Source organism: Salmo salar, chromosome ssa20 (genome assembly GCF_905237065.1).
Source record: "Salmo salar chromosome ssa20, Ssal_v3.1, whole genome shotgun sequence".
Lineage (NCBI taxonomy): Eukaryota > Metazoa > Chordata > Actinopteri > Salmoniformes > Salmonidae > Salmo > Salmo salar.
Genome location: NC_059461.1, coordinates 95,268,704 through 95,282,127, shown reverse-complemented (window position 1 = coordinate 95,282,127; position 13,424 = coordinate 95,268,704). Strand labels below are relative to the sequence as shown.

At 43.2% G+C, this 13,424-nt stretch overlaps 1 protein-coding gene across 2 annotated transcripts in view; it reads left to right on the top strand.

The window, feature by feature from the left end:
- Positions 1 to 13,424, top strand: part of cntn5 (contactin 5) — a 488,559-nt gene that overhangs the window by 388,546 nt on the left and 86,589 nt on the right. For both annotated transcript variants that reach the window (XM_045704177.1, XM_045704176.1), the window contains exons 17-18: positions 6,022 to 6,171; positions 9,897 to 9,967. In XM_045704177.1, coding sequence (XP_045560133.1) covers positions 6,022 to 6,171; positions 9,897 to 9,967 — 221 coding nt within the window. The remainder of the gene's footprint in view (positions 1 to 6,021; positions 6,172 to 9,896; positions 9,968 to 13,424) is intronic.

The following is a 13,424-nucleotide window of genomic DNA, read 5'->3' as shown; positions in this document are numbered from 1 at the left end:
GATGACCGCTAGCAGTGGTTTTCTAACTGATAGCTGGTAGGTAGTTAGCTGGCTTGCTTCAGTTGAGGGATTCCAGATCCGAAGTAAATAGAAATACTTTAGATAAAAAACAGATCCACGCCACATTGGGTGAGGCGGGTTGCAGGAGAGTATTTAGAAGTTGAGGTTTAGGAAAATATTTTTAAAAGATATGCGAAGAAAAATATGTAAAAAGATATATACAAGGGACACGACAGGACAAAGACAAAGACGTCTGACTGCTACGCCATCTTGGATACGATATGATAATGATAAGAACAGAGAGACAGTAGTTCTGGGCAGTGATCTGAAGACATGGGGAATGGGAGACTTGATAATAACAGAGAGACAGTAGTTCTGGGCAGTGATCTGAAGACATGGGGAATGGGAGGAAGTAGATAGGCTGGTAGTACATTTAATGTTAGAGGTTACATTAAATGTACCAAGATGTAATTGTAAACTCAGCAAAGAAAGAAACGTCCCTTTTTCAGGACCCTATTTTTTAAAGATAATTCGTAAAAATCCAAATAACTTCACAGATCTTCATTGTAAAGGGTTTGAACACTGTTTCCCATGCTGTTCAATGAACCATAAACAATTAATGAACATGCACATGTGGAACGGTCGTTAAGACACTAACAGCTTACAGACCGTAGGCAATTAAGGTCACAGTTATGAAAACTTAGGACACTAAAGTGGCCTTTCTAGTGACTCTGAAAAACACCAAAAGAAAGATGCCCAGGGTCCCTGCTCATCTGCGTGAACATGCCTTAGCCATGTTGCAAGGAGGCATGAGGACTGCAGTTGTGGCCAGGGCAATAAATTGCAATGTCCGTACTGTGAGATGCCTAAGACAGCGCTACAGGGAGACAGGATGGACAGCTGATCATCCTCGCAGTGGCAGACCACGTGTAACAACACCTGCACAGGATCGGTACATCCGAACATCACACCTGTGGGACAGGTACAGGGTGGCAACAACAGCTGCCCGAGTTATACCAGGAATGCACAATCCCTCCATCAGTGCTCAGACTGTCCGCAATAGGCTGATAGAGGCTGGACTGAGGGCTTGTAGGCCTGTTGTAAGGCAGGTCCTCACCAGACATCACCGGTAACAACGTCGCCTACGGGCACAAACCCACCTTCGCTGGACCAGACAGGACTGGCAAAAAGTGCTCTTCACTGACGAGTCACGGTTTTGTCTTACATGGGGTGATGGTCGGATTTGTGTTTATCGTCGAAGGAGTGAGCATTACACCGAGGCATGTACTCTGGAGCGTGATCGATTTGGAGGTGGAGGGTCCGTCATGGTCTGGGGCCGTGTGTCACAGCATCATCGGACTGAGCTTGTTGTCATTGCAGGCAATCTCGACACTGTGCGTTACAGGGAAGACATCCTCCTCCCTCATGTGGTACCCTTCCTGCTCACGCATCCTGACATGACCTCCAGCACGACAATGCCACCAGCCATACTGCTCGTTCTGTGTGTGATTTCCTGCAATACAGGAATGTCTGTGTTCTGCCATGGCCAGCAAAGAGCCCGGATCTCAATCCCATTGAGCACGTCTGGGACCTGTTGGATCGGAGGGTGAGGGCTAGGGCCATTCCCCCCAGAAATGTCCGGGAACTTGCAGGTGCCTTGGTGGAAGACTGGGGTAACATCTCACAGCAAGAACTGGAAAATCTGGTGCAGTTCATGAGGAGGAGATGCACTGCAGTACTTAATGCAGCTGGTGGCCACACCAGATACTGACTGTTACGTTTTAATTTTGTCCCCCCCCCCTTTGTTCAGGGACACATGATTCCATTCCTGTTAGTCACATGTCTGTGGAACTTGTTCAGTTTATGTCTCAGTTGTTGAATCTTGTTATGTTCATTCAAATGTTTACCCATGTTAAGTTTGCTGAAAATAAACGCAGTTGACAGTGAGAGGACGTTTCTTTATTTGCTGAGTTTATGTTCGTCAGGAAAATCTGTTTTCTATTTCCTGGAAAGTTTCTGTGTAGAAGATAATGGATTTTCATCAGACAGCGACGATATGCTCTTTTAGCCACTCTTTTTTTTTACTATCTTATGGATAATTGGTCCAACATTGACCAACTGGATTTATGGCTGGCTACTCCGAAGGGGCCAACCCAGCCAATTATCCTCTAGCTAGATGTGGAATATCTGTCACTCCAGTGAGCTGAACATATGGGGAGTGGTAGAGTCAGTCGGCATAGACAGGCTGGTGGGACATATGTGGAATGGTAGAGGCAGAAGAGATAGACAGCCTAGTGGGACATATGTGGAATGGTAGAGGCAGAAGGCATAGACAGCCTGGTCGTACATTATTTGTTAAAGGTTACTGTACGTAGGTTGCATTCCAAATAGCACCCTATTCCATTTAACCCAGCCAGGCCTGCCATGTAACTCAGCCAGGCCTGCCATATAACCCAGCCAGGCCTGCCATGTAACCCAGCCTGACGTGCCATATAACCCAGCCAGGCGTGCCATATAACCCAGCCAGGCCTGCCATGTAACCCAGCCAGGCCTGCCATATAACCCAGCCAGGCCTGCCATATAACCCAGCCAGGCCTGCCATATAACCCAGCCAGACGTGCCATATAACCCAGACAGACATGCCAAATAACCCAGACAGATATGCCATATAACCCAGACAGATATGCCATATAACCCAGCCAGGCGTGCCATATAACCCAGCCTGACGTGCCATATAACCCAGCCAGGCCTGCCATATAACCCAGCCAGACGTGTTCTGCTGCCTAATGTAGATTTGTGGTATAGACAGTGTTCTGCCTAATGTAGTGCTGTGGTATAGACAGTGTTCTGCCTAATGTAGTGCTGTGGTATAGACAGTGTTCTGCCTAATGTAGTGCTGTGGTATAGACAGTGTTCTTGTCACGACTTCCACCGAAGTTGGTCCCTCTCCTTGTTCGGGCGGCGGTCGGCGTTGCCGGTCTTCTAGCCATCCTCGATCCACTTTTCATTTTCCATTTGTTTTGTCTTGTCTTCCCACACATCTGGTTTCAATTCCATCATTACATGTTGTGTATTTAACCCTCTGTTTCCCCAACAACATGTTGTTGTCCTGGCACCACACGGCCAGGTCTCTGACCTCCTCCCTATAGGCTGTCTCATCGTTGTCGGTGATCAGGCCTACCACTGTTGTGTCATCGGCAAATTTAATGATGGCGTTGGAGTCGTGCCTGGCCGTGCAGTCATGAGTGAACAGGGAGTACAGGAGGGGACTGAGCACGCACCCCTGAGGAGCTCCAGTGTTCAGGATCAGCTACCTACCCTCACCACCTGGGGGGGCGGCCCGTCAGGAAGTCCAGGATCCAGTTGTAGAGGGAGGTGTTTAGTCCCAGCGTCCATAGCTTATTGATGAGCTTTGAACGCTGAGCTGTAGTCAATGAATAGCATTCTCACATAGGTGTTCCTTTTGTCCAGGTGTGAAAGGGCAGTGTGGAGTGCAATATAGATTGCATCATCTGTGGATCTGTTTTGGCGGTATGCAAATTGGAGTGGGTCTAGGGTTTCTGGGATAATGGTGTTGATGTGAGCCATGACCAGCCTTTCAAAGCACTTCATGGCTACAGATGTGAGTGCTACAGGTCGGTAGTTGTTTAGGCAGGTTACCTTAGTGTTCTTGGGCACAGGGACTATGGTGGTCTGCTTAAAACTTGTTGGTATTACAGACTTCTGTTTGTTCTTCACTGGTTGCCCTTTTCTTGTTGCAACAGGTCACAAATATAGCTGCTGTGATGGCACACTGTGGTATTTCACCCAGTAGATTGGATTTGTTTTGAAATTCTTTGTGGGTCTGTATAATCTGAGGGAAATATGTGTCTCTAATATGGTCATACATTTGGCAGGAGGTTAGGAAGTGCAGCTCAGTTTCCACCTCATTTTGTGGGCAGTGTTGCACATAGCCTGTCTTCTCTTGAGAGCCAGGTCTGCCTACGACGGCCTTTCTTAATAGCAAGGCTAAGCTCACTTAGTCTGTACATAGTCAAAGCTTTCCTTAATCGTGGGTCAGTCACAGTGGTCAGGTATTCTGCCACAGTGTACTCTATGTTTAGGGCCAAATAGCATTCTAGTTTGCTCAGTTTTTTTGTTAGTTACTTGACACATTGGAATGAACTATCTTTCTGTTTTCTCATGAATTGGTTGGGTCTAACTGTGTTTCTGTCTCTCTATCTATCTCTCTCCATCTCTTTCTCTCCATCTCTCTTTCTCTCCATCTCTCTTTCTCTCCGTCTCTCTTTCTCTCCGTCTCTCTGTCTCTGTGTCTCTCTCTCTCTCATCTCTCCATCTAGATATGTACAGTTGAAGTCAGAAGTTTACATACACTTAGGTTGGAGTCATTAAAACTCGTTTTTCCACCACTCCACAATTAACAAACTATAGTTTTGGCAAGTCGGTTAGGACATCTACCTTGTGCATGACACAAGGAATTTTTCCAACAATTGTTTACAATTTGTTTACAGACAAATTATTTCACTTATAATTCACTGTATCACAATTCCAGTGGGTCAGAAGTTTACATACACTAAGTTGACTGTGCCTTTAAACAGCTTGGAAAATTCCAGAAAATTATGTCATGGCTTTAGAAGTTTCTGACAGGCTAATTTACATCATTTGAGTCAATTGGAGGTGTACCTGTGGATGTATTTCAAGGCCTACCTTCAAACTCAGTGTCTCTTTGCTTGACATCATGGGAAAATCAAAATAAATCAGCCAAGACCTCGGAAAACAAATTGTAGACCTCCACAAGTCTGGATCACCTTTGGGAGTAATTTCCAAATGCCTGAAGGTACCACGTTCATCTGTACAAACAATAGTACACAAGTATAAACACCATGGGACCAGGCAGCCGTCATACCGCTCAGGAAGGAGACGCGTTCTGTCTCCTAGAAATTAACGTACTTTGGTGCGAAAAGTGCAAATCAATCCCAGAACAACAGCAAAGGAAATGGTGAAGATGCTGAAGGAAACAGGTACAAAAGTATCTATATCCACAGTAAAACAAGTCCTATATCGACATAACCTTAAAGGCCGCTCAGCAAGGAAGAAGCCACTGCTCCAAAACCGCCATAAAAAAGCCAGACTACGGTTTGCAACTGCACATGGGAACAAAGATCGTACTTTTTGGAGAAATGTCCTGTGGTCTGTTGAAACAATTAACAGGGAGAGGCTTGCAAGCCGAAGAACACCATCCCAACTGTGAAGCACGGGGGGTGGCAGCATCATGTTGTGGGGGTGTTTTGCTGCAGGAGGGACTGGGGCACTTCACAAAATAGATGGCATCATGAGGGAAGAAAAGTATGTGGATATATTGAAGCAACATCTCAAGACATCAGTCAGGAAGTTAAAGCTTGGTCGCAAATGACTCTTCCACATGGACAATGACCCCAAGCATACTTCCAAAGTTGTGGCAAAATGGCTTAAGGACAACAAAGTCAAGGTATTGGAGTGGCCATCACAAAGCCCTGACCTCAATCCTATAGAAAATGCGTGGGCAGAACTGAAAAAGCGTGTGCGAGCAAGGAGGCCTACAAACCTGACTCAGTTACACCAGCTCTGTCAGGAGGAATGGGCCAAAATTCACCCAACTTATTATGGGAAGCTTGTGGAAGGCTACCCAAAACGTTTGACCCAAGTTAAACAATTTAAAGGCAAGGCTACCAAATACTAATTGAGTGAATGTAAACTTCTGACCCACTGGGAATGTGATGAAAGAAATAAAAGCTGAAATAAATCATTCTCTCTACGATTATTCTGACATTTCACATTCTTAAAATAAAGTGGTGCTCCTAACTGACCTAAGACAGGGAATTTTTACTAGGATTAAATATCAGGAATTGTGAAAAACTGAGTTTAAATGTATTTGGCTAAGATGTATGTAAACTTCCGAATTCAACTGTATCCATATATCTATTCTGTATATCTATATCTAATCTGTATATCTATATCTCTCCCTCCCTCCATCCTCTCCAGACCCAGAGCCAGTGACAGGGGACATGGAGTCAGCCATGGCTGTGGAGCTCAACCCCTGGGTGGACTATGAGTTCAGGGTGGTGGCCAGTAACGCTATTGGAACAGGAGACCCCAGTACCCCATCCAGGGGGGTCCGGACTAAAGAAGCAGGTAACTCCTCGGTCTGTGTGTGTTTCCTACTTAGCTTAACTCCCACTAAAACTACCGTCTTACTCTCAACGGTATCTTAATGATCCCCTTAAAGAAGGCTACATACATATTGACAACAATGTAGAATATACACTACCAGACCAAAAGTATGTGGACACCTGCTCATCAAACATCTCATTCCAAAATCATGGGCATTAATATGGAGTTGGTCCCACCTTTGCTGCTATAATAGCCTCCACTCTTCTGGGAAGGCTTTCCACTAGATGTTGAAACATTGCTGAGGGGACTTGCTTTGATTCAGCCACAAGGGTATTAGTGAGGTCGGACACTGATGTTGGGCGATTAGGGCCTGGCTTGCTGTCGGCGTTCCAATTCATCCCAAACGTGTTCGATGGGGTTGAGTTCAGTGCTCTGTGCAGACCAGTCAAGTTCTTCCACACTGATCTCGACAAACCATGTTTGTATGGACCTCGCTTTGTGCACGGGGGCATTGTCATGCTGAAACAGGAAAGGGCCTTCCCTGAACTGTTGCCACAAAGTGGGAAGCACAGAATGGTCTAGAATGTCAGTGCATTGCTTGCTGTTTGGGGTTTTAGGCTGGGTTTCTGTACAGCACATTGTGACATCAGTTGATGTAAGAAGGGCTTTATAAATACTTTTGATTGATTTGATTGTATGCTGTTGCGTTAAGATTTCCCTTCACTTGAACTAAGGGGCCCGAACCATGAAAAATAGCCCCAGACCATTATTCCTCCACCAAACTTTACAGTTGGCACTATGCATGAAACCCATCCGTCGGACTGCCAGATGATGAAGCGTGGTTCGTCACTCCAGAGAACGCGTTTCCACTGCTCCAGAGGTCAATGGCGGCGAGATTTACACCACTCCAGCCGACGCTTGGCATTGCGCATGGTGATCTTAGGCTTGTGTGCTGCTGCTTGAACATGGAATCCCATGTCATGAAGCTCCCGACAAACAGTTGTTGTGCTGACGTTGTTTCCAGAGGCAGTTTGGAACTCGGTAGTGAGTGTTGCAACCGAGGACAGATGTTTTTTACGCTACGTGCTTCAGCACTCGGCGATCCCGTTCTGTGAGCTTCTGTGGCCTACCACTTCGCGGCTGAGCCGTTGTTGCTCCAAGACATTTCCACTTCAAAATAACAGTTGACCAGGGCAGCTCTAGCAGGGCCGAAAATTTGACTAGCTGACTTATTGGAAAGGTGGCGTTGAAAGTCAGTTTGACTAACTGACTTGATTGAAACGTTGAAAGTCACTGAGATCTTCAGTACGGGCCATTCTAGTGCCAATATTTGTCTATGGCGATGGCATGGCTGTGTGCTTGATTTGATATGCCTGTCAGCAATGGGTGTGCCTGAAAAAGCCAAATCTACTCATTTGAAGGGGTGTCCACATACTGCTGTATATATAGTGTATGAAGGGGTGTCCACATACTGCTGTATATATAGTATATTTTGAAGGGGTGTCCACATACTGCTGTATATATATAGTGTATGAAGGGGTTTCCACATACTGCTGTATATATAGTATATTTTGAAGGGGTGTCCACATACTGCTGTATATATAGTGTATGAAGGGGTGTCCACATACTGCTGTATATATAGTGGATGAAGGGGTGTCCACATACTGCTGTATATATAGTGGATGAAGGGGTGTCCACATACTGCTGTATATATAGTGTATGAAGGGGTTTCCACATACTGCTGTATATATAGTATATTTTGAAGGGGTGTCCACATACTGCTGTATATATAGTGTATGAAGGGGTGTCCACATACTGCTGTATATATAGTGGATGAAGGGGTGTCCACATACTGCTGTATATATAGTGGATGAAGGGGTGTCCACATACTGCTGTATATATAGTGTATGAAGGGGTGTCCACATACTGCTGTATATATAGTGAATTAAGGGGTGTCCACATACTGCTGTATATATATAGTGGATGAAGGGGTGTCCTCATACTGCTGTATATATAGTGTATGAAGGGGTGTCCACATACTGCTGTAGTGTATGAAGGGGTGTCCACATACTGCTGTAGTGAATGAAGGGGTGTCCTCATACTGCTGTATATGAAGGGGTGTCCTCATACTGCTGTATATATATAGTGGATGAAGGGGTGTCCTCATACTGCTGTATATATAGTGGATGAAGGGGTGTCCTCGTACTGCTGTATATGAAGGGGTGTCCTCATACTGCTGTATATATAGTATATGAAGGGGTGTCCAAATACTGCTGTATATATAGTGTATGAAGGGGTGTCCACATACTGCTGTATATATAGTGTATGAAGGGGTGTCCACATACTGCTGTATATATAGTGGATGAAGGGGTGTCCACATACTGCTGTATATATAGTATATGAAGGGGTGTCCACATACTTCTGTATATATAGTGGATGAAGGGGTGTCCACATACTGCTGTATATATAGTATATGAAGGGGTGTCCACATACTGCTGTATATATAGTGGATGAAGGGGTGTCCACATACTGCTGTATATATAGTGGATGAAGAGGTGTCCACATACTGCTGTATATATAGTATATGAAGGGGTGTCCAAATATTGCTTTATATATAGTGTATGAAGGGGTGTCCACATACTGCTGTATATATAGTGGATGAAGGGGTGTCCACATACTGCTGTATATATAGTATATGAAGGGGTGTCCACATACTTCTGTATATATAGTGGATGAAGGGGTGTCCACATACTGCTGTATATATAGTATATGAAGGGGTGTCCACATACTGCTGTATATATAGTGGATGAAGGGGTGTCCACATACTGCTGTATATATAGTGGATGAAGAGGTGTCCACATACTGCTGTATATATAGTATATGAAGGGGTGTCCAAATATTGCTTTATATATAGTGTATGAAGGGGTGTCCACATACTGCTGTATATATAGTGGATGAAGGGGTGTCCACATACTGCTTTATATATAGTGTATGAAGGGGTGTCCACATACTGCTGTATATATAGTGGATGAAGGGGTGTCCACATACTGCTGTATATATAGTGGATGAAGGGGTGTCCACATACTGCTGTATATATAGTGGATGAAGGGGTGTCCACATACTGCTGTATATATAGTGTATGAAGGGGTGTCCACATACTGCTGGTGATGTATTGTATAATGTAGCCATCTGTATCAGGTGATTTTAAATAACAGGCCCAACTTGTGCTGCAAAACATCTCTGCCATGTTCCTCTCTTTTCTTTTTTTGTAATATTTAATTAGACTTTTTTTTGTGCTGTTTTGTTTTTGACAACAAACAAAAACATACATAGACAAAAAAAAAGAGCAAGTGTGATGTCATTCATGTTTGTGGAAATGTTTGAAAATGTTTTTTATAGTTTTTTGTCTAACCTCCCATATAGTTATTTATGGTTTTTGTTGTGTGTGTCAAACGGCAGCCAATCGTCGATCAACATGTCAGCAGAATAAGGGTATTTATTGTAAAGGAGCATCAAGATCCCAGTTCACTTTCACCACCCTGTGAAGTTAATCGCAACTTATTTCATGTGTAGTCTCATAAACTGCATGGTTTCCTGAGACGTAGTGGGAGGACCACACAGCATATCATCAAGTGACTACAAGTTTACTTTGCTTTGACGGTTATTATATTCATATTTGCTCATAAAGGCGTTTACACCACTATTTCTCGCATAATTAATATATGTGTTTTTGTTCTGTCTTGCAGTCCCCTCGGTGGCCCCAGCTAACGTCAGTGGAGGGAATGGTCGCAGGCATGAACTGGTAATCTCATGGGAGGTAAAGGCCTGTTTTAACCTCTACTCATAGTCTTAAACCACCCTGTCCAACTTCAACCACACTCCACAACAACACTGTCCTAGCAAACTAGTTTTCAGCAAGTCATGACACCAGCCATCTCAAAATTGTTTCTGAAATCATTTCTGTAGTTAGAAACAGATAGCAGATTAGCATTCCTGCAACATTATTTTGTTGAAATATAATTTGATCTCTGAGATGAAGCTAATTTGATTGCACCCAAATTGGCCATTTGAATTTAGAGGATTCATATATAATATCCAATAAATATAGGACCCAACATCTGATTTGGACTAAACGTTTTTTTTCTTCTAACAATGAGTAAGACGTGGAATCCAAAGAAACGGTAAAAAGTCACCGACGGAACCCTCGCCATCTAGTGGTCAAAACATGGTAATGTCAGAATGTAGGATGGGACATACAGTAAACAGTTGAAGTCGGAAGTTTACGTCCACTTTAGGTTGGAGTCATTAAAACTCGTTTTTCAACCAATCCACAAATGTCTTTTTAACAAACCTATGGTTTTGGCAAGTCGGTTAGGACATCTACTTTGTGCATGACACAAGTAATTTTTCCAACAATTGTTTACAGACAGATTATTTCACTTATAATACACTGTATCAAATCAAAGTTTTATTTGTCACGTGCGCCGAATACAACAGGTGTAGTAGACCTTACAGTGAAATGCTTACTTACTGGCTCTAACCAATAGTGCAAAACAAAGGTATATGTGTGTGTGTGTGTGTGTGTGTGTGTAGGTAAGTAAAGAAATAAAACAACAGTAAAAAGACATTTGAAAATAAGAGTAGCAAGGCTATATACAGACACCGGTTAGTCAGGCTGATTGAGGTAGTATGTACATGTAGATATGGTTAAAGTGACTATGCATATATGATGAACAGAGAGTAGCAGCAGCGTAAAAGAGGGGTTGGGGGGGGGGGGCACAATGTAAATAGTCTGGGTAACCATTTGGTTACCTGTTCAGGAGTCTTATGGCTTGAACAGTCTATGACTGGGGTGGCTGGGGTCTTTGACAATTTTTAGGGCCTTCCTCTGACACCGCATGGTGTAGAGGTCCTGGATGGCAGGCAGCTTTGCCCCAGTGATATACTGGGCCGTACGCACTACCCTCTGTAGTGCCTTGCGGTCGGAGGCCGAGCAATTGCTGTACCAGGCAGTGATGCAACCAGTCAGGATGCTCTCGATGATGCAGCTGTAGAACCTATTGAGGATCTGAGGACCCATGCCAAATCTTTTTAGTTTCCTGAAGGGAATAGGCTTTGTCGTGCCCTCTTCATGACTGTCTTGGTGTGTTTGGACCATTCTAGTTTGTTGTTGATGTGGACACCAAGGAATTTGAAGCTCTCAACCTGCTCCACTACAGCCCTGTTTACATACACTAAGTTGACTGTGCCTTTAAACAGCTTGGAAAATTCCAGAAGATTATGTCATGGCTTTAGAAGTTTCTGACAGGCTAATTTACATAATTTGAGTCAATTGGAGGTGTATCTGTGGATGTATTTCAAGGCCTACCTTCAAACTCAGTGCCTCTTTGCTTGACATCATGGGAAAATCAAAAGAAATCAGCCAAGACCTCAGAAAGAAAAATTGTAGACCTCCACAAGTCTGGTTAATCCTCGGGAGTAATTTTCAAACGCCTGAAGGTACCACGTTCATCTGTACAAACAATAGTACGCAAGTATAAACACCATGGGACCACGCAGTCGTCATACCGCTCAGGAAGGAGATGCATTCTGCCTCCTAGAGATGAATGTACTTTGGTGCGAAAAGTGCAAATCCTTCCCAGAACAACAGCAAATTACCTTGTGAAGATGCTGGAGGAAACAGGTACAAATGTATCTATATCCACAGTAAAACAAGTCCTATATCGACATAACCTGAAAGGCCGCTCAGCAAGGAAGAAGCCACTGCAGCAAAACCGGCATAAAAAAGCCAGACTACGGTTTGCAACTGCACATGGGGACAAAGATCGTACTTTTTGGAGAAATGTCCTCTGGTCTGATGAAACAAAAATAGAACTGTTTGGCCATAATGACCATCATTATGTTTGGAGGAAAAAGGGGGAGGCTTGCAAGCCCAAGAACACCATCCCAACCGTGAAGCACGGGGGTGGCAGCATCATGTTGTGAGGGTGCTTTGCTGCAGGAGGGACTGGTGCACTTCACAAAATAGCTGGCATCATGAGGTAGGAAAATTATGTGGCTATATTGAAGCAACATCTCAACACATCAATCAGGAAGTTAAAGCTTGGTTGCAAATGGGTCCTCCAAATGGACAATGACTCCAAGCATACTTCCAAAGTTGTGGCAAAATGGCTTAAGGACAACAAAGTCAAGGTATTGGAGTGGCCATCACAAAGCCCTGACCTCAATCCTATAGAACATTTGTGGGCAGAACTGAAACAGCGTGTGCGAGCGAGGAGGCCTAGAAACCTGACTCAGTTACACCAGCTCTGTCAGGAGGAATGGGCCAAAATCCACCCAACTTATTGTGGGAAGCTTGTGGAAGGCTACCCAAAACGTTTGACCCAATTAAACAATTTAAAGGCAATGCTACCAAATACTAATTGAGTGTATGTACACTTCTGACCCACTTGGAATGTGATGAAAGAAATAAAAGCTGAAATAAATAATTCTCTCTATTATTATTCTGACATTTCACATTCTTAAAATAAAGTGATGATCCTAACTGACCTAAGACAGGGAATTTTTACTAGGATAAAATATCAGGAACTGTGAAAAACTGAGTTTAAATATATTTTGCTTAGGTGTATATTATCTTCAGACTTCAACTGTACATAACTTCAATGGCTCATTTCTCTGAACAGGGGAAAAAACATCACCACATTCACCGAGAATACATTACTTAGGATGAGGAAACAATACTCCAAGAAGCACCTCCATACTACTTGTTAGACATAGAGAACTGATACTTTATATTCGTTGTTGGGGGTCCGTGGCTTTTTACGATTTCTTTGGATTCTCATTGTTAGAAAAAAAGTTGCATCCAAATCAGCTGTTAGGTTCTGTATTTATTTAACATTTTAATATTTAATATTAATTTATATAATATTATATTATATAATATATATAATATTATATTCTATGAATCCCTATAAAATGTAAATGCAATCAGTTCTATGAATCCCTATAAAATGTAAATGCAATCAGTTCTATGAATCCCTAGAAAATGTGGGTGCAATCAGTTAGCTCATTTGTAATTTTTTGATTTAACCTTAATTTAACTAGGCAAGTCAGTTAAGAATAAATTCTTATTTACAATGACGGCCTACCAAAAGGAAAAAGACCTCCTGCGGGGACGGGGGCCTGGGATTAAAAATGTATTAAATAAAAATATAGGACAAAACACACATCACGACAAGAAACACAACTCTACATAAAGAGAGACCTACGACAAC